We start from the raw sequence: 27,546 nt of genomic DNA, 5'->3' as shown, positions 1-27,546 counted from the left end.
AAATAAATTAACATAATTTTGGATTTTAAAAAGATTAAAATTTTATGACATGAATTTTATTAATTGTTAAAATAAATTTAGTATGATAAATAAATCTTTTTATTTAATTAATAATTTAATTAATTGATTTGATGAAATCCAAAATTAAGTTACACTAATATTCTTTTTCTTTCCGCTCCCTTTCCAATTTTGCTAATTTTCTTCTTATTATTTTTAAATCACAATATATTATTTTTCTTTCCGCTCCCTTTCCAATTTTGCTAATTTTCTTCTTATTATTTTTAAATCACAATATATTAACTCATCTATGTAGTGGCATTAAACCATTTATATCTGATCGATTATTCAAAAAAAAAAAAAAAAAACTATATTTAAAATTTTCTGGTTCAATTGACAAAGCAATAAATAAATTAACAATTTTAGACAAAATCAATAAATGAACCTAAAAATTCGAAATAACATTAAATCAGATTATATATATATAAAAATAAAGAATTTTATTATTTTATCTATTTATTCGAATCTATGAATTTGAAAACTAAAAAAAACAATAATTAAAGTATTGGATTTATCAAATATAATACTAAATTTCAATAAAAATGTTTCTTAAATTAAAATTTAGAAAAAACTAAATTTAGATTTTTAATATTAAATCTAAACAATAATTTAAATAAGTGGTCAAACCATGCCAAGTCACCTAATTGACCGGATCTTATTTTAATTTAAAATTATTTTATTTTATTTTTCCTGAAATAAAATAAATATGAGAGATGGAAATAAATAAAAAAATTATAATTTTTCTCGAATCTATATAAACTCCAGAGAAGGCCTTTCGATACTCAATCCTTTCTTCTTCGAAATCCTCAAACCGCAATGGCTTCCTCGATCGGCGTCTTGTTCTCTTCCCCCAACGTTCTCGCCGTTCGTTCCAAGCCCTCGCCTTTCGCAGAGGACCGCACCTTCCTCGGCGGCCGCAATGGCCGCCTTTCCTTCTCCGACAGTCTCTCTGGCGCTAAATTAGTCCGCCAGAGGCCGGTGGCTGCGACGAGAAGAGAGGCGAGGACGAGGAGCCCCTTGGTCGTCTCCCCCAAGGCTGTAACCGACTCGAAGAACTCGCAGACTTGCCTCTTCCCCGACGCGAGTCGAGTGAGTCGATTGATCCTTTTACTTGTTGTTCTGGAATTTTGAATACTTGAAATCTGATAGGGTTTCCTTGATTTTGTAGTCGCTTTTCGATTTATTTTTTTTACGGATTGCTTTTGTTCTCAATGCACAAACTGATCTGTTGTGGTTAGATCCCTTTTTCTTCTCTTCTTGTGAATTATCTGATTTCAAATTTCTGAAATTACTAGTAGATTGAGGAAAAAGGTGTTCCTTTCCTTCGTGGATTTTTCTTTTCAGTATTTCAAGATTGGTGCATGTGATTAATCAAAACTCATTTAGAACTAAACTTATTGTCTCCCTTCGTGGACAGAGTGTGTTGGGTATTATTTTAGGTGGTGGCGCAGGAACGCGGCTGTATCCACTGACAAAGAAGAGAGCTAAACCAGCAGTTCCTCTCGGTGCCAACTACAGGCTCATTGACATCCCCGTTAGCAATTGCTTGAACAGCAACATCTCCAAGATCTATGTTTTGACACAGTTCAATTCAGCTTCGCTAAATCGCCACCTCGCACGGGCTTATGGAAGCACCATGGGTGGTTACCAAAATGAAGGATTTGTCGAAGTTCTTGCTGCCCAACAAAGCCCCGAGAATCCCAACTGGTTTCAGGTATTATAATACATAATTCAGTTGTCTATATTAAGGAAATTTTGTTCAAAATTCGTACAAGTTTAGATATAATTGGCTTGCTCAATACTGTATTTGAATATCATATTCAGGGTACTGCTGATGCTGTAAGGCAATACTTGTGGCTTTTTGAGGAGCATAACGTGATGGAATTCTTGATTCTTGCCGGGGATCATTTGTATCGTATGGACTATGAGAAATTCATTCAGTCACATAGAGAATCATGCGCCGACATCACTGTGGCTGCACTGCCAATGGATGAAAAGCGTGCAACTGCCTTTGGCCTCATGAAAATCGATGAAGAAGGACGGATTATTGAGTTTGCGGAGAAACCAAAAGGCGAGCAATTGAAGGCAATGCAGGTGAAGTAATTTCATCTGAATTTTCAAATTATCAAGAACTAGTTGGTTTTAATCTTAAGTAATTTCATTGTTCACAAATTGCAGGTGGATACTACTATTTTGGGGCTCGATGTAGAAAGAGCAAAGAAGATGCCTTTTATTGCTAGCATGGGCATCTATGTTATCAGCAAAGATATAATGCTTAAGTTGCTCCGGGATAAGTTCCCTTCAGCAAATGACTTTGGTAGCGAAGTAATTCCTGGGGCTTGCAACCTTGGATTGAGAGTATGTCTCACCCTTCTAATTGTTTGTTTGATCTATTAATGATGTTATTAGTATACCGTTTAAGTAATCTGATTTGTTAGATGCTAATTTATGATTAATTTGTAATCAAAGGTACAAGCTTATCTATATGATGGTTATTGGGAAGATATTGGTACCATAGAAGCATTTTACAATGCTAACCTTGGCATAACGAAGAAGCCCGTACCTGATTTCAGGTAAATTAAGATAATTAGAGGATTTATTTGCTTATAATTTTCTTCGTTGTAGTTACTAGATTGTGTTCTTCAATTGCAGTTTTTATGACCTTTCATATCCAATATATACTCAAGCTCGATATTTGCCTCCATCTATAATGCTTGATACTGATGTTACCGATAGTGTCATCGGCGAGGGATGTGTGATTCAAGTAAGACCTTTTTGAGATTCTTCATTTTAACACCTTTTCTTCCCTACAAATTTTGCTAAATACTCGTCGTATACTTTTGTATTTGTAGAAATGCCAGATTCACCATTCTGTAATTGGCCTTCGATCTTGTATTTCGGAAGGTGCAGTGGTAGAAGATACTTTACTAATGGGAGCTGATTATTATGAGGTAAAACTTACATCTGGTTGATGAACAGAGTTCAATAAGTTGACACTTAGAAGTAATACATGTTGTGTTTTCCTTTAGCTTAGGAACGAATTCATAAAACATTATTTGTGAATGTAATTCATCGTTTTCTTATATGCAGACAGAAGCCGACAAGATTCTATTAGCCGCGAAAGGTAGTTTTCCAATCGGAATTGGAAGAGATTCTCACGTTAGAAAAGCCATCATTGATAAGAATGTTCGAATGGGAGAGAATGTTAAGGTGCTGTTAAACTCATTGATCCTTCAACAATTATGACTCGTGTTTCCCTTTTAAAATATAAAATATAAAAAATTCTAACACACTCGTTTATCGATTTGCTCTTGCAGATTATTAATACTGAAAATGTGCAAGAAGCATCAAGGGAAGCCCATGGATACTTCATCAAAAGTGGCATTGTCACCATACTCAAAGATGCCTTAATCCCAAGTGGAACAATAATTTGATGTCTTTACTCTTTCATTTCAATTTAAATTTATAAGTTTTATTTTTTTTTTATGTAGAGTAGATGATAAAGTTTTTTTTGGATGTTATGTATTTGAATTTTTTTAACAGTACTTATTTTTATCAATAAATAAGTGAGATTTTGATTATTTGGTTGTTTTGAGAATTTTAGAAATTAAGTTACCTAATATTTGTTCTATATTGTCATTACTACAAATGTTTTAAAAATAAATTAACATAATTTTGGATTTAAAAAATTAAAATTTTATGACATGGAATTTATTATATGTTATAATAAATTTAGTATGATAAATAAATTTTACTATTTAATTAATAATTTGGATCTTTAAAAATTAACTTTCAATTAATTATATTCTTTTTTTTTTCTTTTCATACTAAAAATAATTTCAATTCAAAGCTTATTATAATTTGCTACTTTTTATTCTCAAATCATATCTATTCCAAGCTTATTATAATTTCAATTTCCTTTTATTCTCAAATCATATCTATAAAGATCTTGATTATCCTTTTTTGCCACATGATTATTCTTTTCTCCACTTTTTACTTTTTACATCAATCTTATTAATTCATCTATTTTAACTTTTTTTTTTGCATATCAATACAGTCAGTAAAATAACATTTGATGCACAGGTAAAATACTAGTTTACATTAAATTTCTCTGGTTCAATTGATAAAATAATAGATAAATTAACAATTTTAATGGATATATCATGAAAAATAAAGAAGCTTATAATGATTTAACTATTTGATTATCCAAATTATTATAAAAATATTTTTAAAATTAACTTCATAATTAATTTATAAATTTAAAATTTGTCATAGAAATTTGGAAAATTATTTCCTATTAAACAAGAGATTAGATATACACATTTGTTTTCATCTTAGTAGTAATTTATGAGGAAGGAAATTCTATGAGATCTTTAACCTGCTTATATTTATCTAGTCGGGAGTTGATGTTAAGGAAACAAGATGTCCATACGGTGAATTCATGCAAACAAATCTTGATGTCCAAGAACAAACTAGTTATGTATTTAATATGCTAAAACACGGGCGACTAACTGAAAAAAACATTAAAATTAAAATCAAATAATACTTTAATGTTTTAAAGGATTACTCAATTTGGTTTAGAAAATTAAAACTTAGAAAAAAATTGAAAATTTTTTTAAGTTAAAAAAATTCAATTTTTTTTCTTTTCTTTTAAAAAATTTTGTAATTTTAGAAATTTTTCAAAAATATTTCTTTTTACAAAATTGTCTAACTTAAATTTACTAATTTAAGAAAGTTTTTTTTACTTACAAAATACAGTATTTGAATTATTTTTGTTAAAATATTTTTTTAAAGTTAGTTAATCCGTTGCACATATTTTTAATTTAAAAATTAAAAATTTTCCTACTTAGAAATATTCTTACTTAGAAAGTATTTTGGCACATTTTTTTTAACCTTAGATTTGTTAAAGAACCATAATTTTTTATGTGATAAAAAACTTACTACAATACAGACACTTCTTACTTTAAACACAAATGGGAACGAGTTATGAACAACACAAAAACAACACGACAGAGATGAAAGAACACAAAGAAAGCAAACGAAAACCAGGATTGAAGTAAAAGGATAAGTATTTAGGAAATTTACTATAATATATACACTTCTTACTTCTAAGTTTGCCTGAGTAAGGCTCAAGTTAGGCTTGAATGCCTTGAAGAGGCTCCTCAACTCGTCTTTTATAGAAGGAAAGGAGAAAGCCCCGGGTGCACAGTGAACCCCATCAATAGGATTTCACCTTATCTGCTAAGATCGAGTATGAGGTGGCTTATTTAGAGAAGGATATTATTCCTTTTGTGACATGACTAAAGAAGGATTTGATTCCTTCTTTTACAACACGCTTAGATCTATTGACATCATTAAAGAAGGATTTGATTCCTTCTTTTACAAAGCACACAGTACTCTTAGATTTATTGACATGACTAAAGAAAGATTTGATATCGTACCGGTTTCACTGTACAAATTTTTTTTGTACAAGTGTCGAACCTTTCTTTAAATAACCTATTGTGTTCTTTAAAAATTAAATTAGGAATCGCAGACGGAACTTAACATCATTGATTCCAAATTTAACTTATCTGTTCTTAATGGTTTAGATTTGAATCGCAAGCGGAACTTAACACTATTGATTCAAATCTACCTAAATTATTAATTCCATAAATATTAATTTCCAAAATTAGCTTCTAGGACTGCATGGCGAGGCACATGACCTTCTTGGATATGGGAGCAACCACCACCGCCTAGGCAAAGCCTTTTAAGGAAAGCTAATATTTATTTCCTTAAATAACTCTAGGTTAACCAAAAAGAACAATCGAATCACAAATTCAAAAAAGAAGAAAACACAAACTCGAAAAACTATTTCGAAAACTCTAGAATCATATGCCTTTTGTATTTGGTATTTCCAAAAATAACAATACAAAGAAAACTAGTATGATGCGGCAAACAATTACTAGTTATACCTTTCTTTGTAAGCAAAAATAACCTCTTGATCTTCTACCGTATTCCTCTTCTAACCTCGGACGTTGTGTGGGCAACGATCTTCCGAGACGAGAACCACCAAGCACCTTCTTCTTCCTTCTAGGTTTCGGCCACCAAAAGTTCCTCCAAAGATGAAGAGGTTCGGCCACCACCAAGCTCCAAGGGATGCTAGAAATATCACCTCCTTTTCTCTTCTTCTTCTCCAAGCAAGATCCGACCACCACAAGGACTCCAAAGAAGAGATGAGGTTCGACCAAAAGATGGAGAAGAGAGAAAGAGGAGGGGCCGACAACACCAAGGAAGAAAAGAGAGGAAGAAAAATAGAATAGAGGTTGTACTACATGAAGGCTCCTCTACCTCCTCTTTTATAATCTTTGGTCTTGGCAAATAAGGAAATTTTAATAAAAACTTCCTTAATTCTTTTGCCATGAAAAGGAAAATCTATTTAATTAAAAAATAATTTTCTTTTTATTATTTCAATGGTCGACCACTTTAAAATCTCCAAGTAAATAAAGTTTTAAACACAAATTAAAATTTCCTTATTTGCTTCCTAAAATTTATAAAAAATTTCTCCAATAATTTTAATCCCATCATGATTGGTTAGTAAAAAGAAAATTTTATAAATTAAAATCTTTCTTTTAAACATGTGGATAATTTCCAAAAAGGAAAGTAATCTCTAAAAATTAAAAACTCTTTTCAATCTACAAATAAGGAAAGATATCAAATCTTTTCTTAATCTTTTGTAGAAACTTATAAAAGAGAATATTTAATTTTTAAACTGTCTTTTAAATTATGAACATGGTTAAAAAAGGAAAGTTTTCTCAAAATTAAAATCTACCTTTCAATCTACAAATAAGGAAAGATTTCAAATCTTTTCTTAATCTTGTGTAGAAAGCTATAAAAGGAAAGATTTAAATTTTAAACTCTCTTTTAAAACCATGGAATCCACATAAGAAAAATTTATAAATAAAATCCTTTTTAATATGATGTGGCCGACCACCTAAGCTTGGGCTCCAAGTTATTGGCCGGCCACCTTAAGGCTCAACCTTTAGGCTTGGCCGGCCCTAAGCTTGAGCTTCAAGCTTGGCTTGGCTGACCCCTATTGGTTGGGTAAGAAGGTGGGTATGTGGTGGGTATAAATCTCTCTATATAAGAGGCTACGATAGGGACCGAGAGGAGGAATTGGTTTTGGTCTCCTGATGAAATTAAGCTTCCCGTGTTCGCCCCGAACACACAACTTAATTCCATCAATAATAATTTATTCCACTAAAGAACTATTATTGAACTACCGCACCAATCCCAAATTACATTTTGGGCTCCTTCTTATTATGAGTGTGTTAGATGTCGAATGCCCACTAATTAAATGAGTTACTGACAATTCACTTAATTAATATCTTAGTCTAAGAGTAGTACCACTCAACCTTATCGTCATGTCGGACTAAGTCCACCTGCAGGGTTTAACATGACAATCCTGTTGGAGTGTATACTGAAAGCCTAAGATTTTGTAAACATTTATGTTAAATAAAGAATCACATTTAGTCAATTTATCTACATTTGTTTGTAGTTGTTCAATTAATTTATATTGTAGATAACATAGTATGTGGTGTCACATATAGAAGATGATGTTATCAGTACCTTATAAATTATAAACAGTAGCTCACGACCAAAATCGAAAGGAACAAACCATTGGGAGGTCGTAGTGTAATTAGGAATTAGTTTATCTTGACTATATAATTACACTAGTACACTTAGAGTGTATTGAGTAGGACCATTTGAGGTCGTTTCTTTTATACTGACTTTATAAAAAAACAAAGACCTCGGTTATTATGGAAGTGTGTGCTCTTAATCCTAATATAATAACAAGCACATATATTTGATATTTATTTCTTTAATTTATCAATGGGTGAGATTTAGTTCGATGAATCAATAAGCCTGATAAGTTGGGAAATGGTATCATTTATAGTGTGTGTTGTTGATTATAGAAGGAAACTGTGTCCTAGAGATACTAGGTTGATAATGTCCTCAAGAGGAGCTCATAAGGATTGTCATGTTAAACCCTGCAGGTGGACTTAGTCCGACATGACGATAAGGTTGAGTGGTACTACTCTTGGACTAAGATATTAATTAAATGAGTTGTCAGTAACTCACTTAATTAGTGGACATTCGATATCTTAAACACAGGGAGACTAACACACTCATAATAAGAAGGAGCCCAAAAATGTAATTTGGGATTGGTGCGGTAGTTCAATAATAGTTCTCTAGTGGAATGAATTATTATTGATAAAATTAAGTTGTGTGTTCGGGGCGAACACGGGATGCTTAATTTTATCGGGAGACCAAAACCAATTCCTCCTCTCGGTCCCTATCGTAGCCTCTTATTTATAGAGTACTATACCCACCTTCTATACCCACCAATAGGGGGCCGGCCAAGCTAGCTTGGGAACCAAGCTAGGGCCGGCCTAGGTATAAGATTGGGTGGCCGGCCCTAGCTTGAACCCAAGCTAGTGGGGGCCGGCCAAATTAAATTAAAAAAGAAATTTAATTTTAATTTTTATTATGTGGAAGATATAATTTATTAAAGAGAATTAAAATTAAAATATCTCTCTTGTAAAAGATCTACAATAGATTAAAGAAAGAGATTAGATCTCTTTCCTTATTTGTAGATTGGTGAGATATTTTATTTTCTCTTTAAAAATTATTCACATGTTGTAAAATTAAAATTATGTAAATTTCTTTTTATCAACCATGAAGAGATTTTTGAAGAGAAATTTTAATTTTAAAATTTCCGGAAACAAATTAGGAAGTTTTAATTGTTGATTTAACTTGTCCAATTTGTTCTTCATGATGTGGCCGGCCACTTGAATTTAATTGGGGAAATTTTATTTTATTTTTCTCAATTAAATCATGTCAAGGAAATTAAGGAAATTTTATTGTAATTAAATTTCCTAATTTGCCTAGGCCAAGGAATATAAAAGAAGGGGTGAGAGTGCCTTTAAGAGAAAACCTCTATTACTTCTCTCCCTCTTTTGTTCCTTGGTGTGGCCGGCCATCCTTTCCCTCTCTTCCTCTTGTGGTGGCCGAACCCCTCTCTTTCCTTGGAGCTCTTGTGGTGGCCGGATACTACTTGGAGAAGAAGAAGAAGAAGGAGAGGAAGCGAGCATCTCTTGGAGCTTGGTTAGTGTTTTGATTTTCTTCCTTGGTGAAACTTCTTTCTTTGTGGCCGAACCTAGCTAGGAGGAGAAGAAGGTGGTTGGTGGTTTCTCATCTCGGAAGATCGTTGCCCACACAACGTCCGAGGTTAGAAGAGGAATACGATAGAAGATCAAGAGGTCTTTTCTAGAAGGTATAACTAGTAGTTTTTCCTTTTTTGCATCATACTAGTTATTTATGGAAATAATACCAAATACAAGAGGCTAACGTTCTAGTATTTCGAATATGTTTTTCGATGTTGTGTTCTTTTGTTTTATTTATCCTTGTGATTTGATTGTTCTTTTCGGTTAACCTAAAGTTATTTTAGGAAATTAAATATTAGCTTTCTATAAAAGGTTTTGTCTAGTCGGTGGTGGTTGCTCCCATATCCAAGAAGGCCATGGGCCTCGCCACGTCGAACCAATTATGGAAATTAATATTTAATGGAATTAATAACTTAAGGTGATTTGGGTCGAACGTGTTAAGTTCCGCAGGAGACCCAAGTCAAAACCTAAAAGAACGAATAGATTAAGTTTTGGATCAAACGTGTTAAGTTCCGCAGGCGATCCAAAATTTAATTTAAAAGAACACATGGTAGCTAGGAAAAGGTTCAGACCTTTGTACAAATTTTTGTACAGTGGAACCTCTAGGTTTTCCGAGTAGCAACCAACAATTGGTATCAGAGCTAGGGTTTTGCCTCTGTGTATTTGGTATTAGTTTAATTATGCACATGTCATACATAATTTAGGCAGGTTAATAGTAGGATGTGCTAACTTTGTGGATGCAGGATCCAACTATTATGGCTTTTAGTTATTATGTGTGTGATTGGACCCTTGGACATGTCAAGGGCATTTATATGTGTATGCATGATTGTATTAAAATACAGCAGGAGCTGTATTTAGTTTTATTAGGATTTTATTTTTGATCTAGATACATGTACATTCCTTTTATGGAATATAGGATCAAAAATGTAAAATTCTATTTATGTCGCGGATCGAATCTTGCAAAGCGTGGAACCTTCTAAGGACCAGAGGCGCATCGGATCTAGGAGCAGGATAGACCCGGTGGCGGTGGCCAAATATGGCAGCAGCTTGAGATGACAACACACGGAGGACAACTAGAGATAAAAGCCATAATAGTTGAAAATTAGATTTTCTATTTATTACTTTTATATTGTGCTGTGTGTATATGTTAGTTTACATGTTTAGTAGGCTAGCATAGTTAAAATTCCTTATTTATAAATAACTAAGTGGGAGATAGATTTTTAAATAAATCTCATGGTCTCCATTACTGGTTTGTAAGTGATGCAAACAAGCTTGCGCGTTGGCTCTGAGTGCCTTCCTCCATAACAGATGAGCTTGTTTGTGGATCACTAGAACAGACTTCCATTTTTGGATGACTATATGAAGTTAATTAAGAGCGTGTGATCTTCCCCAACGGAAGGGGCATAATCTTATTAATGGACTTAGTGTCAAGTAATGATATACACTTAGACACATCTAATAGTATCCTCCCCATCGGAGTCACTGCTATTATTTGTGTGACCAAAAGACACCAACTATTAATTTTATTTGTCAAAAAGTTAGGTTGACAAGATAATAAAATTAATGGGATAAAACCCTCCTTTTACAAATGTTGAATTTGTATACGTCCACACTAACGTGGCATACAAAATTCACGGTGTTATGAGGTGTTGGTTAATTTAAAATAGTATTGTTTGAGGAATCAATATTATTCTAAATTTAGAGTTCTAACCAAAAGTTATTTGTGATTCTTAGGATGACTTTCAACCCACTGTCCATCATACTTCAACAGAATAGACTTACTGGACCTAATTACATAGATTGGAAAAAAACCTAGACATTGTTCTTACTGCTGAAAGCTATAAATTTGTACTGACTGAGTAGTGCCCTGAAGCACCTACTGGTGAATCTATCCAAGAGGAGATTGAATATCATAGGAAATGGGTAAAAGCAGATGAGATGGCGCGGTGTTACATTTTGGCTTCAATGTCAAATGTATTGCAACATCAGCATCAAGATTTACCAACAACCTATGACATTATGAACAATCTCAAGGAACTCTTCGTCATCGTGATAGGGCTTCTAGGCAAGAAGCCATGAGAAAGATAATGACACCACCATGCAAGAGGGTACTCTGTGAGGATCATATCCTAAAGATGATAACTTATCTGAACGAGATCTGATCCTTGGAGGAGAAATTGATGGGAAACCGGATCGATATGATCCTCCAAACGCTACCTAGAAGTTTTGAGCGGTTCCGTTTGAACTATAATATGAATAAGAGGATTTATTCATTAGGGAAACTACTGACAGAAAGAAGGATTATTCGTCACAATTCTCAAATTCACTATCTTGAAAATTTTACTTCTAAACCGAGAGGAAGAAGAAGAAGAAACAATGGCTCCGGAAAGAAAGTGAATAAATCTCAGTGTAAAGAGAGTGAAGAAGAAGAAGGGCAAGTGCTTCATCTGCAAGGAGGCTGGGCATTGGAGTCCTCGTAGGAATCAGAACAACAAAGGTATATCTCATGCTCTAGTTGTTGAAACATGTTTAGCGGTGTTATCTACCAGCACCTGGTGTGTAGATACGGGAGCCACTGATCATGTTTGCAATTCTCTGCAGGGGTTCCATGAAACCCGACGACTAACTGAAGGAGAGATTACCGTCTGCATGGGTAATGCTACTAAGGTAGCGACTGTTGCAGTGGGAGACGTCTACTTATCTTTTAGTAGAAATAGAAATTTGGTTTTAAGAAATTGTCTTTATGTACCCAGTTTTAGAAAGAATTTAATTTCAGTTTCTAAACTATTTTTAGATGGATATTCAGTTTCTTTTAGTAACGATGTAGTTATTAAAAGAAATAAAGTGATTATCTGTTCTGGTGCATTAGTTGACAATTTGTATACTTTAAATCCAAATTCTTCCACAAAGCAAAATATTGAAATTTATAACTCATCTTCTAACTCTAATAAGAGAAAAGAACCTTCGGAAATGAACCAAGCATATCTTTGGCATCTAAGGCTTGGTCATATTAACTTAAGTAGGATTCAGAGGCTTATAGCCGATGGACTTTTGAGTTCATTAGAGTTGGAAAATTTTCCAACTTGTGAATCTTGCTTAGAAGGTAAAATGACCAAGAGACCGTTCAAGGCCAAGGGGTATAGAGCCAAAGAAGTGTTAGAATTGGTTCATTCTGATTTGTGTGGTCCTATGTCTGTTCAGGCAAGAGGTGGTTTTGAATATTTTGTCTCTTTTATAGACGATTATTCAAGATACGGATACATTTACCTAATGCGCCGCAAGTCTGAGTGCTTTGATAAGTTCAAAGAATACAAGGCTGATGTGGAGAAACGACTAGGTAAAAGTATCAAGACACTACGATCTGATCGTGGTGGCGAATACCTCTTAGGAGAGTTTAGGAATTACTTATCAGAGGCCGGGATTCAATCCCAATTGTCTGCACCTGGAACACCCCAACAGAATGGTGTAGCAGAACGAAGGAACATGACTCTTATGGAGATGGTTAGATCGATGATGAGTTATTCAGAATTACCAAATTCTTTTTGGGGATATGGTCTAGAAACAGCAGTATACGTTCTGAACTTAGTACCTTCTAAATCAGTTTCTTCTACTCCCACAGAATTGTGGAATGGGCGAAAACTCAGTCTAAGACATATTCGGATTTGGGGTAGTCCAGCACATGTGCTGAAACCAGATGCTGATAAGTTAGAATCTCGTACAGAAGTTCGCGTGTTTGTGGGATATCCCAAAGGAACGAAAGGAGGTTTATTTTATAGTCCTAAAGACCAAAAGGTCATTGTTAGCACCAATGCCCAGTTTTTAGAAGAAGACTATATAATGGATCACAAGCCCAGTAGTAAAGTTGTTTTAGAAGAACTAAGAGAGGACACGTCTACTTTAGTACCAAGATGAAGTACCACAAGAGACGCAACACGTGTCACACATGATACACAACCACGGACATGCCTCGTCGTAGTGGGAGGGTTGTAAAGCGACTGAGAGATTCATGTTTTGGGAGAGTCTTGGACTTGATCCGGGTAAACATGAACTGATCCTGACATATGATGAAGCACTCCAAGATATAGATGCAGCATCTTGGCAAAAGGCGATGAATTCTGAAATAGAGTCTATGTACTCTAATAAGGTCTGGGAGCTTGTAGAACCACCTGATGGTGTAAAAGCCGTTGGATGCAAGTGGATCTACAAAAGGAAAAGAGGGACAGACGGGAAGGTAGAAACCTTCAAAGCTAGGCTTGTTGCGAAAGGGTACACTCAAAAAGAGGGAATCGATTATGAGGAGGCCTTTTCACCAGTAGCTATGCTTAAGTCTATCCGGATACTCTTATCCATTGCTGCTCATATGGATTATGAGATTTGGCAAATGGATGTCAAGACAGCTTTCCTTAATGGAAGTCTTGAAGAGAACATTCATATGAAGCAATCAGGAGGATTCATTGAAAAGGGAAAAGAGCATTTAGTGTGTAAGCTCAATCGGTCCATTTATGGACTGAAGCAAGCTTCAAGGTCTTGAAACATCCGGTTTAATGAAGTAATCCAGTCATATGGATTTATTCAGTGTCCGGATGAGTCTTGTGTATATAAGAAGTGTAACGGAAACGTAGTGGTATTTCTTGTACTATACGTAGATGATATTTTGTTAATTGGCAACAATGTCAAGATATTATCAGACGTAAGGGTATGGTTATCCAAACAATTTTATATGAAGGACTTAGGAGAGTGTGCACACATTCTTGGGATCAAAGTAATAAGGGATCGCAAGAAAAGAATGTTGTGTAGGACCGTTAGATTCGATAGAGGGGGGGTGAATATCGATTAGAAATTTTAGAGTATAAACGCAGCGGAAAAGTAAAATAGACGCAAATGTTTTTTACTTCGTTCGGAGCCTATGACGACTCCTACTCGAAGGCCCGTGGTCCTTGACCACTTTCGTTGGGCAATCACTAACAAGTCGAAATATGATTACAGAATGAATACAGGAAATGCTAGTGAAAATAAAGCAATACCGACAAGGAAATTAAATAAAAACCGAAGGAGCACTTTGTCGAAGCGTTGTTGGTGTCGCACTGAACGTCGAGCAGCAAGACCAGCAGTAGAAGAGTTCTCAGATTAATTATTGATTCTGAAGCTCCTGCCTGGGGCTTCTTTTATATGCTGCTCCGGGCGCCTGGATTCCTTCCGGGCGCCTGGAATGTGATGTAGCTGCTCAAACCGAAATGCTCCACGTGGCGACGACTTGGCTGGATAGAATTTGCCTTTCCGGGCGCTCGGATCCCTTCCAGGCACCCGGACCTCCGGGCGCCCGGATCCCCTCCGAACGCCCGGACCACCTTGTTCCAGAAATCTCCTTTTTCCTGCAAAATAAAGTTAGTCCGAGGCAATATATATCCTGCAAAACAGATTGTTAGCACATTTTATCATAGTAGGAATTAGCACAAGTAGCATGGCTTAGATTCCGTCTTTCTGAGACCGGAATCTAGTCACAATCTCGACTTAGACATCCGAAATGGTTCTAAGCCGGATCGACGCCTAATGTTCCCTTCCCGGGAACGCGTCCTCGCAGTCACTCCCCTCCAGTGACTTACCTCACTTACCTGCCAGACGTCCGGTCAGCCCGTCGACCCGTCTGGACTTCTCGCCAAGCGTCCGGTCAGCCCGTCGACCCGCTTGGACTTCTCGCCAAGCGTCCGGTCAGCCCGTCTACCCGCTTGGACTTCTTGCCAGCTATCCGGTCAGCCCGTCGACCTAGTTGGACTTCGTGACAGGCGTCCGGTCAGCCCGTCGACCTGTCTGGACTTCTCCTGCACACTCGATCAAAGTATCAGACAAAAACAAACTAACTTAATCTGATTTGTCATTCATCAAAACCTGCGTTAAATCGTTAGTGCTAACCGCACCAACATGTTGTGTCTGTCCCAAGCTTCATATATAGATACAATCCTTGCTCGTTTTAGCATGCAGGATTCCAAGAAAGGTTTCTTACCTTTTAGGCATGGAGTAGCTCTATCTAAAGAGATGTCTCCGAACACATCAAAGGAGATAGAGGACATGAAAGCAGTTCCTTATGCTTCGGCTGTAGGAAGTCTAATGTATGCAATGCTATGTACGAGACCTGATATCTGTTTTACCGTAGACATGGTTAGCAGATATCAGAGTAACCCTGGACAAGGACATTGGACTGCGGTAAAGCATATATTAAAGTACCTGAGAAGGACTAGAGATTATATGCTAGTTTATCAAGCAGACGATTTGCTCCCTGTGGGTACACGGATTCAGATTTCCAATCAGATAGGGACAACAGTAAGTCTACATCAGGCTATGTGTTTACTTTAGGAGGTGGAGCCATTGCATGGAGGAATGTTAAGCAAAAATGTGTTTCGGACTCAACCATGGAAGCAGAGTATGTAGCAGCCTCTGAGGCGGCTAAAGAAGCAGTATGGCTCAGGAACTTTCTAATGGACTTAGATGTGATTCCTGGTTTGCCCGAAATCATCACAATTTATTGTGATAATAGCGGTGCAGTTGCAAACTCGAAGGAACCATGAGCTCATAAGGCAAGTAAATATATAGAGCGCAAGTACCACCTGATACGAGATATCGTGAAGCAAGGAGAAGTTGTCATCGCCAAGATTGCATCAGCAGATAACCTGGCAGATCCTTTCACTAAGGCCCTTCCGGCGAAAGCTTTCGATCGGCATGTGGAGGGGATGGGAATCAGATGTATGGCAGAAGATATAGCAGCTTAGTCATTAGTATAAGTGGGAGATTGTTGGAATGTATACTGAAAGCCTAAGCTTTTGTAAACATTTATTTTGAATAAAGAAACACATTAGGTCAAATTGTCTACATTTGTTTGTAGTTATTCAATTAATTTATGTTGTAGATAACATAGTATGTGGTGTCACATACAGAAGATGATGTTATCAGGACCTTATAAATTATAAACAGCAGCTCACGACCAAAATGGAAAGTAACAAATCATTGGAAGGTCGTAGTGTAATTAGGAATTAGTTTATCTTAACTATATAATTACACTAGTACACTTAGAGTGTATTGAGTAGGGTCATTTGAGGTTGTTTCTCTTATACTGACTTTATAAAGAAACAAATACCTCAGTTATTATCGAAGTGTGTGCTCTTAATCCTAATATAATAACAAGCACATATATTTGATATTTATTTCTTTAATTTATCAATGGGTGAGATTTAGTTCGATAAATCAATAAGCTCGATAAGTTAGGAAATGATATCACTTATAGTGTGTGTTGTTGATTATAGAAGGAAACTGTGTCCTAGAGATCTAGGTTGATAATGTCCCCAAGAGGAGCTCATAAGGATTGTCATGTTAAACCCTGCAGGTGGACTTAGTCCGACATGATGATAAGGTTGAGTGGTACTACTCTTGAACTAAGATATTAATTAAATGAGTTGTCAGTAACTTACTTAATTAGTGGGCATTCGATATCTTAAACACAGGGAGACTAACACACTCAAAATAAGAAGGAGCCCAAAAATGTAATTTGGGATTGGTGCAGTAGTTCAATAATAGTTCTCTAGTGGAATGAATTATGATTGATAAAATTAAGTTGTGTGTTCGGGGTGAACACGGGATGCTTAATTTTATCGGGAGACCAAAACCAATTCCTCCTCTCGGTCCCTATCGTAGCCTCTTTTTTATAAAGTACTATATCCATCTATACCCACCTTCTATACCCACCTAAAGGAGGCCGGCCAAGCTAGCTTGGGAAACAAGCTAGGGCCGGCCTAAGCTTGGTTTATGAGTGGTCGGCCCTAGCTTGAACCCAAGCTAGAGGGGGCCGGCCATAATAAAATTAAAAAGAATTTTAATTTTAATTTTTATGTGGAAGATATAATTTATTAAAGAGAATTAAAATTAAAATATCTCTCTTAAAAGGATCTACAAAAGATTAAAGAAAGAGATTAGATCTCTTTCCTTATTTGTAGATTGGAAAGATATTTTATTTTTTCTCTTTGAAAATTATTCACATGTTGAAAAATTAAAATTATAGAAATTTCTTTTTATCAACCATGAAGGGATTATAAAGGGAAATTTTATTTTTTTAAATTTCCAAAGACAAATAAGAAAGTTTTAATTGTTGATTGAAACTCTCCTAATTTTTCTATTTGAGGTGGCCGGCCATGATTAATTGATTAAGAAATTTTATTAAATTTTTCTTAATTAATTGTTGTCAAGGAAAGTTAAGGAAATTTTATTATAAATAAATTTCCTTATTTGTCAAAGCCAAGGAATATAAAAGAAGAGGTAGGGGTGTCTTCATGGTGGACAATTTCTATTGTTCTCTCCCTCTTTTCCTTGGTGTTGTGGCCGGCCATCCTCTCTTTCTTTCTTCCTCTTTGTGGTGGCCGAATTCTTCATCTCCCTTGGAGCTCTTGTGGTGGTCGGATACTACTTGGAGAAGAAGAAGAAGAAGGAGAGAAAGCTTGCATCCCTTGGAGCTTGGTTGGTGTTTTTTTTTCTTCTTCCTTGGTGAAGCTTTCTTGTTTTGGCCGAACCTAGCTAGAAGGAGAAGAAGGTGTTTGGTGGTTTCTCATCTTGGAAAATCGTTGCCCACACAACGTCCGAGGTTAGAAGAGGAATACGGTAGAAGATTAAGAGGTTTTTCTAAAAGGTATAACTAGTAATTTTTCTTTCCGCATCATACTAGTTATTTTTGGAAATAATACCAAATACAAGAGGCTTACGATTCTAGTATTTCGAATATGTTTTTCGATGTTGTGTTCTTTTGATTTATTTTTCCTTGTGATTTGATTGTTCCTTTCTGTTAACCTAAAGTTATTTTAGGAATTAAATATTAGCTTTCGATAAAAGGTTTTGTCTAGTCGGTGGTGGTTGCTCCTATATCCAAGAAGGTCATGTACCTCGCCACGTCAGTACTGGGAACCAATTACGGAAATTAATATTTAATGGAATTAATAACTTAAGGTGATTTGGATCGAACGTGTTAAGTTCTGCAGGAGATCCAAGTCTAAACCTAAAAGAACAAATAAATTAAGTTTTGGATCAAACGTGTTAAGTTCCGCAGGCGATCCAAAATTTAATTTAAAAGAACACATGGTAACTAGGAAAAAGGTTCAGACGTTTGTACAAAATTTTTGTACAGTGAAACCACTAGGTTTTCCAAGTAGCAACCAACAGACAACACACGGAGGACAACCATATATAAAAGCCATAATAGTTGAAAATTAGATTTTCTATTTATTGCTTTTATATTGTGCTGTGTGTATATGTTAGTATACATGTTTAGTAACTAGCATAGTTAAAATTCCTGATTTATAAATAACTAAGTGGGTGAGGGATTTTTAAGTAAAACTCATGGTCTCCATTACTGGTTTGTAAGTGATGTAAACAAGCTTGCGCGTTGGCTCTGAGTGCCTTCCTCCATATCGGATGAGCTTATTTGTGGATCACTAGAACAAACCTCCATTTGGGATGACTATAGAAAGTTAATTAAGAGCGTGTGATCTTCCCCATTGGAAGGGGCACAATCTTATTAATCGACTGAGTGTCAAGTAATGGTATACACTTAGGTACAACTAATAATATCCTCCCCATCGAAGTCATTGCTATTATTTGTGTGACCAAAGGATACCAACTATTAATTTTATTTGTCAAAAAGTTAGGTTGACAAGATAATAAAATTAATGGGTTAAAACCCTCCTTTTACAAATGTTGAATTTGTATACGTCCACACTATCGTGACATACAAAATTCACGGTGGTTTGAGGTGTTGGTTAATTTAAAATAGTATTGTTTGAGGAATTAATATTATTCTAAATTTAGAGTTCTGACCAAAAGTTATTTGTGATTCTTAGGATAACCTTCAACCCACTGTCCATCATACTACAACAGAATAGACTTACTGGTCCTAACTACATAGATTGGAAAAGGAACCTGGGTAATGTTCTTACTGCTGAAAGCTATAAGTTTGTACTGACTGAGCCTTGTCCTGATGCACCCACTGGTGAATCTACCCAAGAGGAGATTGAATATCATAGGAAATGGGTAAAAGCAGATGAGATGGCGCGGTGTTACATTTTGGCTTCAATGTCAAATGTATTGCAACATCAGTATCAAGATTTACCAACAGCTTATGATATTATGAACAATCTCAAGGAACTCTTTGGTCATCAGGATCGGGCTTCTAGACAAGAAGTCATGAGAAAGATAATGACAGCCACCATGAAAGAGGGTACTCCTATGAGGGATCATATCCTAAAGATGATGGCTTATCTGAACGAGATACAGATCCTTGGAGGAGAAATTGATGGGGAAACCCAGATCGATATGATCCTCCAAACACTACCTAGAAGTTTTGAGCAATTCCGCCTGAATTACAATATGAACAAAAGGGTATATTCATTGGCGGAACTACTGACAGAACTTCAGGCAGCAGAAGGTTTGTTTCGTCATAATTCTCATATTCACTATACTGAAAATGGTTCTACTTCTAAACCGAAAGGAAAGAAGAAGAAGAAACAAGTTGGTTCAGCAAAGAAAGTGAATAAATCTCAGAGTACGGGACCTAAAGCCGAAGGGCAAGTGCTTCATCTGCAAGCAGTCAGGGCATTGGAAGGCAGACTGTCCTCGTAGGAATCAAAACAACAAAGGTATATCTCATACTCTAGTTGTTGAAATATGTTTAGCGGTGTTATCTACCAGCACCTGGTGTGTAGATACAGGAGCCACTGATTATGTCTGCAATTCCTTGCAGGGGTTCCAGGAAACCCGACGACTAACTGAAGGAGAGATTACCGTTTACATCGGCAATGCTACTAAGGTGGCGGCTGTTGCAGTGGGAGACGTCTACTTATCTTTTAGTAGAAATAAAAATTTGGTTTTAAGAAATTGTCTTTATGTACCCAGTTTTAGAAAGAATTTAATTTCAGTTTCTAAACTGTTTTTAGATGGATATTCAGTTTCCTTTAGTAACGATGTAGTTATTAAAAGAAATAAAGTGATTGTCTGTTCTGGTACATTAGTTGGCAATTTGTATACTTTGAATCCAATTTCTCCCACAAAGCAAAATATGGAAATTTATAACTCATCTTCTAACTCAAATAAGAGAAAAGAACCTTCAGAAATGAACTAAGAATATCCTTGGCATCTAAGGCTTGGTCATATTAACTTGAGTAGGATTCAGAGACTTATAGCCGATGGACTTTTGGGTTCATTAGAGTTGGAAAATTTTTCAACTTGTGAATCTTGCTTGGAAGGTAAAATGACCAAAAGGCCTTTCAAGGCCAAGGGGTATAGAGCCAAAGAAGTGTTATAATTGGTTCACTCTGATTTGTGTGGTCCTATGTCTGTCCAGGCAAGAGAAGGTTTTGAATATTTTGTCTCTTTCATAGACGATTATTCAAGATATGGATACATTTACCTAATGCGCCGCAAGTCCGAGTGCTTTGATAAGTTCAAAGAATACAAGGCTGATGTGGAGAAACGACTAGGTAAAAGTATCAAGACATTACGGTCTGATCGTGGTGGTGAATACCTCTTAGGAGAGTTTAGGAATTACTTATCAGATGCCGGGATTCAATCCCAACTGTCTGCACCTGGAACAACCCAACAGAATGGTGTGGCAGAACGAAGGAATAGGACTCTTATGGAGATGGTTAGATCGATGATGAGTTATTCAGGATTACCAAATTCATTTTGGGGATATGCTCTGGAAACAGCGATATACGTTCTGAACTTAGTACCTTCTAAATCAGTTTCTTCTACTCCCACAGAATTATAGAATGGGCGAAAACCCAGTCTAAAACATATTCGGATTTGGGTAGTCCAGAACATGTGCTGAAACCAGATGCTGATAAGTTAGAATCTCGTATAGAAGTTCGCGTGTTTGTGGGATATCCCAAAGGAACGAAAGGAGGTTTATTTTATAGTCCTAAAGACCAAAAGTTCATTGTTAGCACCATTACCCAGTTTTTAGAAGAAGACTATATAATGGATCACAAGCCCAGTAGTAAAGTTGTTTTTGAAGAACTAAGAGAGGACACGTCTACTTTAGTACCAGCAGTACAAGACGAAGTACCACAAGAGACTGCAACACGTGTCACACATGATACACAACCACAGACAGTACCTCGTCGTAGTGGGAGGGTTGTGAAGCAGCCTGAGAGATTCATGTTTTTGGGAGAGTCTTCGGACTTGATCCCGGGTAAACATGAACCTGATCCCCGGACATATGATGAAGCACTCCAAGATATAGATGCAGCATCTTGGCAAAAGTCGATGAATTCTGAAATAGAGTCTATGTACTCTAATAAGGTCTGGGAGCTTGTAGAACCACCTGATGGTGTAAAAGCCGTTGGATGCAAGTGGATCTACAAAAGGAAAAGAGGGACAGACGGGAAGGTAGAAACCTTCAAAGCTAGGCTTGTTGCGAAAGGGTAAACTCAAAAAGAGGGAATCGATTATGAGAAGACCTTTTCACCAGTAGCTATGCTTAAGTCTATCCGGATACTCTTATCCATTGCTGCTCATATGGATTATGAGATTTGGCAAATGGATGTCAAGACAGCTTTCCTTAATGGAAGTCTTGAAGAGAACATCCATATGAAGCAACCAGAAGGGTTCTTTGAAAAGGGCAAAGAGCATCTAGTGTGTAAGCTCAATCGGTCCATTTATGGACTGAAGCAAGCTTCAAGGTCTTGGAACATCCGGTTTAATGAAGTAATATAGTCATATGGATTTATTCAGTGTCCGGATGAGTCTTGTGTATATAAGAAGTGTAACGAAAACGTGGTGGTATTTCTTGTACTATACGTAGATGATATTTTGTTAATTGACAACAATGTTAAGGTATTATCAGACGTAAGGGTATGGTTGTCCAAAAAATTTGATATGAAGGACTTAGGAGAGTGTGCACACATTCTTGGGATCAAAGTAATAAGGGATCGCAAGAAAAGAATGTTGTGTCTATCCCAAGCTTCATATATAGATATAATCCTTGCTCGTTTTAGCATGCAGGATTCCAAGAAAGGTTTCTTACCATTTAGGCATGGTGTAGCTCTATCTAAAGAGATGTCTCCGAAGACATCAAAGGAGATAGAGGACATGAAAGCAGTTCCTTATGCTTCGGCTGTAGGAAGCCTAATGTATGCAATGCTATGTACGAGACCTGATATCTGTTTTGCCGTAGGCATGGTTAACAGATATCAGAGTAACCCTGGACAAGGACATTGGACTACAGTAAAACATATATTAAAGTACCTAAGAAGGACTAGAGATTATATGCTAGTTTATCAAGCAGACAATTTGCTCCTTGTGGATTACACGGATTCAGATTTCCAATCAGATAGGGACAACAGTAAGTCTACATCAGGCTATGTGTTTACTTTAGGAGGTGGAGCCATTGCATGGAGGAATGTTAAGCAGAAATGCGTTTCGGACTCAACCATGGAAGCAGAGTATGTAGCAGCCTCTGAGGCGGCTAAAGAAGCAGTATGACTCAGGAACTTTCTAATGGACATAGATGTGATTCCTGGTTTGCCCAAAATCATCACAATTTATTGTGATAATAGCGGTGCAGTTGCAAACTCGAAGGAACCACGAGCCCATAAGGCAAGTAAACATATAGAGCGCAAGTACCACCTGATACGAGATATCGTGAAGCGAGGAGAAGTTGTCATCGCCAAGATTGCATCAGCAGATAACCTGGCAGATCCTTTCACTAAGGCTCTTCCGGCGAAAGCTTTCGATCGACGTGTGGAGGGGATGGGAATTAGATGTATGGCAGAAGATATGGCAGCTTAGTCATTAGTATAAGTGGGAGATTGTTGGAATGTATACTGAAAGCTTATGCTTTTGTAAACATTTATTTTGAATAAAGAATCACATTTGGTCAAATTGTCTACATTTGTTTGTAGTTGTTTAATTAATTTATGTTGTAGATAACATAGTATGTGGTGTCACATACAGAAGATGATGTTATCAGTACCTTATAAATTATAAACAGTAGCTCACGACCAAAATGGAAAGGAACAAACCATTGGAAGGTCGTAGTGTAATTAGGAATTAGTTTATCTTAACTATATAATTACACTAGTACACTTAGAGTGTATTGAGTAGGACTATTTGAGGTTGTTTCTCTTATACTGACTTTATAAAGAAACAAATACCTCAGTTATTATCGAAGTGTGTGCTCTTAATCCTAATATAATAACAAGCACATATATTTGATATTTATTTCTTTAATTTATCAATGGGTGAGATTTAGTTCGATAAATCAATAAGCCCAATAAGTTAGGAAATGATATTACTTATAGTGTGTGTTGTTGATTATAGAAGGAAACTGTGTCCTAGAGATACTAGGTTGATAATGTCCCCAAGAGGAGCTCATAAGGATTGTCATGTTAAACCCTGCAGGTGGACTTAGTCCGACATGATGATAAGGTTGAGTGGTACTACTCTTGGACTAAGATATTAATTAAATGAGTTGTCAGTTACTCACTTAATTAGTGGGCATTCGATATCTTAAACACAGGGAGACTAACACACTCATAATAAGAAGGAGTCCAAAAATGTAATTTGGGATTGGTGCGGTAGAATAGTTCTCTAGTGGAATGAATTATTATTGATAAAATTAAGTTGTGTGTTCGGGGCGAACACGGGATGCTTAATTTTATCGGGAGACCAAAACCAATTCCTCCTCTCGGTCCCTATCGTAGCCTCTTATTTATAAAGTACTATACCCACCTTCTATACCCACCTAAAGGGGGTCGACCAAGCTAGCTTGGGAATCAAGCTAGGGTCGGCCTAAGCTTGGTTTATGGGTGGTCGGCCCTAACATGAACCCATGCTAGAGGGGGCCAGCCATAATAAAATTAAAAAGAATTTTTATTTTTATTTTTATTATGTGGAAGATATAATTTATTAAAGAGAATTAAAATTAAAATATCTCTCTTAAAATGATCTACAAAAGATTAAAGAAAGAGATTAGATCTCTTTCCTTATTTGTAGATTGGAAAGATATTTTATTTTTTTCTCTTTGAAAATTATTCACATGTTGAAAAATTAAAATTATAGAAATTTTTTTTATCAATCATGAAGGGATTATAAAGGGAAATTTTATTTTTTAAAATTTCCAAAGACAAATAAGGAAGTTTTAATTGTTGATTGAAACTCTCCTAATTTTTCTATTTGAGGTGGCCGACCATGATTAATTGATTAAGAAATTTTATTAAATTTTTATTAATTAATTGTTGTCAAGAAAATTTAAGGAAATTTTATTATAAATAAATTTCCTTATTTGCCAAAGCCAAGGAATATAAAAGAAGGGGTAGGGGTGCATTCATGGTGGACAACTTCTATTGTTCTCTCCCTCTTTTCCTTGGTGTTGTGGTCAGCCATCCTCTCTTTCTTTCTTCCTCTTTGTGGTGGCCGAATTCTTCATCTCCCTTAGAGCTCTTGTGGTGGCCGGATACTACTTGGAGAAGAAGAAGAAGAAGGAGAGAAAGCTTGCATCCCTTGGAGCTTGGTTGGTGTTTTTTTTCTTCTTCCTTGGTGAAGCTTTCTTGTTTTGGCCGAACCTAGCTAGGAGGAGAAGAAGGCGTTTGGTGGTTTCTCATCTTGGAAGATCGTTGCCCATACAACGTCCGAGGTTAGAAGAGGAATACGGTAGAAGATCAAGAGGTTTTTCTAAAAGGTATAACTAGTAATTTTTCTTTCCGCATGATACTAGTTATTTTTGGAAATAATACCAAATACAAGAGGCTTACGATTCTAGTATTTCGAATATATTTTTCGATGTTGTGTTCTTTTTATTTATTTTTCCTTGTGATTTGATTGTTCCTTTCGGTTAACCTAAAGTTATTTTAGAAAATTAAATATTAGCTTTCTATAAAAGGTTTTGTCTAGTCGGTGGTGGTTGCTCCCATATCCAAGAAGGTCATGTGTCTCGCCACGTCAGTACTGGGAACCAATTATGAAAATTAATATTTAATGAAATTAATAACTTAAGGTGATTTGGATCGAATGTGTTAAGTTTCGCAGGAGATCCAAGTCTAAACCTAAAAGAACAAATAGATTAAGTTTTGGATCAAACGTGTTAAGTTCCGCAGGCGATCCAAAATTTAATTTAAAAGAACACATGGTAGCTAGGAAAAAGGTTCAGACCTTTGTACAAAATTTTTGTACAGTGGAACCTCTAGGTTTTCCCAGTAGCAACCAACATATTTGTCCCAGCATTAAAATATTTTCAGGGAGTATTAACGTTTGTATTAACCTTTGTAGATCATTCGTTTCCTCTTTCTCTGAAATGCTGTAGATGGCATCACTAAGGTTTTCGCCTTATTGAACAGAGAGGATTTCACAGTCATCTGGATTATCAAGTTGCTCAAACATAGAAACTCTTTTGTTACTTCTTTTGTCATTTGGACAATCTCGTGCAAAATGTCCTTCCTGTCCACAAAGATAGCATTTGCATTTTTTATTCTTTAATAAATGCTTACGATTTTCTACCCTTGCATGTGTATCATGTAGCTTTCCTTTGTAAGTCTTGCTTCTTTATAAGTCATACTTCTTTGTGCCTGATCCTGATCCTTTGTAATACCCTGGGATAAGTATTTGACTACAAAAGGATAGGTCATTTAATGATCTTTTAAAAGCAGCATCCTTACATCCCTGTTCTAAAAATTTATAAGCAAATAGTACTCTAGGGATTACACCAATTGTTTGTCCCTTGTACTTCGTATCAAAAGCTTCTTTAATCCTCTTACCTAAGTCTCCGAACATTTTGAACCAAAACTTTTCAGATAATTCTGGTCCCGTGTATAAGCGTCCTGTCTTTGATGCAAGGCGCATGTAATCATTCATGTATTGGAGGATAGTTTTGACATTTTCACAGGAGAGTTTTTCAAGATCTCGATATGCTTCATCTTGTATCAAAGTTGATCCTTGTGTAGGATCCTCGAATGAAAAAACTCACCTCATTTGAGAGAGTATATTTTGAGTACCTCGCCTGCCTTTTGCTGCTTGGATTAGTGCATCATATTCATTGAGATATGTCATCCTCCATTGAACCCAGACTAGCTTTTCCATTTTCCCAAGTAGATTTTCCATATATTCAATTTTTTCTACGGGATCAATAAATCCTTGAGCAGCAACATGATTTAGGGTAATTGATTCCCATCGGGAGAAAACATCTTGGAATAGTCCAAGTTGTTCTGGTATTACAAAGATCGCTCCTCCTTGTTGTTGTGCTAACGGAAGGGTCCACATTTCTGTGTTTCTATCTCTTTGGAATTTAGGGTTTCTGGAAACAGGTTGTGCAGCTGGTTGCTGTGGGGTCGTACCTATTCCTTGCACAGCTGGGGGGTAGCCTGGCAATCCCATAGCTGTATCTACTGGTGGTTGATCCGGTGAAACCATTGTGCTTGTTGAATAGACTTGCTGATTTGGCTCCTCCCATGGTAAAGAGTTTACTAAGCTCTGGAGAATTGGATACTCCATCTCATAACCCACAGTTAGTAGTTGGGAGATGGCAAAAGGATTATAGAATTCTTCTTCTGATACTTGTTTGGGTTGGGATAACTGTGCTAAATATTAGATATAGAAAAGGTCACTATCTTCTTCAAGAGTTACATCAAAAGGATCCTTGGACCGGGGTACAGAGGCCCATGGGCTTGTAGTCCCTGCAAGGTCTTTGGATGCTTCTTGTGGATAGAGAGCTTCCTCCTTAAAGAATGCGGATAATGTGTGTTTTTCTTTTGGCAAAAGCACATCCCAATTTGGATTTGGGTTCTTGAATTCTTCTATAACTTTATCATCCCATGATGGATCATCCCATGATGATGGGGAAGTTCTACATTCGAAAGTGGCTTAGGGATATCATAATTAACATAATAATTAAATTTTCCACTGGGTAGTCCCAAAGTATCCCATCTTCCTGTGGCATATTTGGATTTTACTTTAGATTTCTTCGTAGAACTGCTTCCTGCTGGTGATGAGGTGTTGGTGGATCCAAAACCTCCCTTTCCTCTTGCCGCGGTTGATAACTGAGTGACTTCATAAATATTTGGATGAATAATTTGTTCAAAGATTATTTGTGCAATAGTCATATTCTGTGGGATAAAAATTCTTTCATCATAATGATTAAAGATTAAAACAAAAATTTCACCTCGATAACCTGAATCAATTACTCCTGCTCCAATATCTATCCCGAGATTCCATGCTATGCTTGACCTAGCTGCTATTCTTCCATAGGTTCCCAGGGAATTTCCAG

General features: G+C 36.2%; 1 protein-coding gene across 1 annotated transcript; it reads left to right on the top strand.

The window, feature by feature from the left end:
• The first annotated feature begins 873 nt into the window (after positions 1 to 873).
• Positions 874 to 3,565, top strand: LOC122043174 (glucose-1-phosphate adenylyltransferase small subunit, chloroplastic/amyloplastic-like). Its single transcript, XM_042603662.1, has 9 exons — positions 874 to 1,146; positions 1,475 to 1,771; positions 1,882 to 2,151; positions 2,236 to 2,415; positions 2,527 to 2,630; positions 2,710 to 2,821; positions 2,910 to 3,008; positions 3,148 to 3,267; positions 3,375 to 3,565. Exons 1-9 carry the CDS (start codon positions 874 to 876, stop codon positions 3,489 to 3,491), a joined length of 1,572 nt encoding a protein of 523 aa, XP_042459596.1. The 3' UTR covers positions 3,492 to 3,565.
• Positions 3,566 to 27,546: the final 23,981 nt, after the last annotated feature.

Source organism: Zingiber officinale, chromosome 2A, assembly GCF_018446385.1.
Source record: "Zingiber officinale cultivar Zhangliang chromosome 2A, Zo_v1.1, whole genome shotgun sequence".
Taxonomy (NCBI): domain Eukaryota; kingdom Viridiplantae; phylum Streptophyta; class Magnoliopsida; order Zingiberales; family Zingiberaceae; genus Zingiber; species Zingiber officinale.
The sequence above is the reverse complement of the archived record's forward strand: the minus strand, read 5'-3'. Positions and strand labels throughout refer to the sequence as shown.

Bases quoted from the DNA above. Each gene is read 5' to 3' on its own strand.
- LOC122043174 (XM_042603662.1), top strand. From the start codon at position 874: ATGGCTTCCTCGATCGGCGTCTTGTTCTCTTCCCCCAACGTTCTCGCC. The intron at 1,772-1,881 runs GTATTATAATAC...TATCATATTCAG, and splicing joins AGAATCCCAACTGGTTTCAG to GGTACTGCTGATGCTGTAAG. The intron at 3,268-3,374 runs GTGCTGTTAAAC...TTGCTCTTGCAG, and splicing joins GAATGGGAGAGAATGTTAAG to ATTATTAATACTGAAAATGT.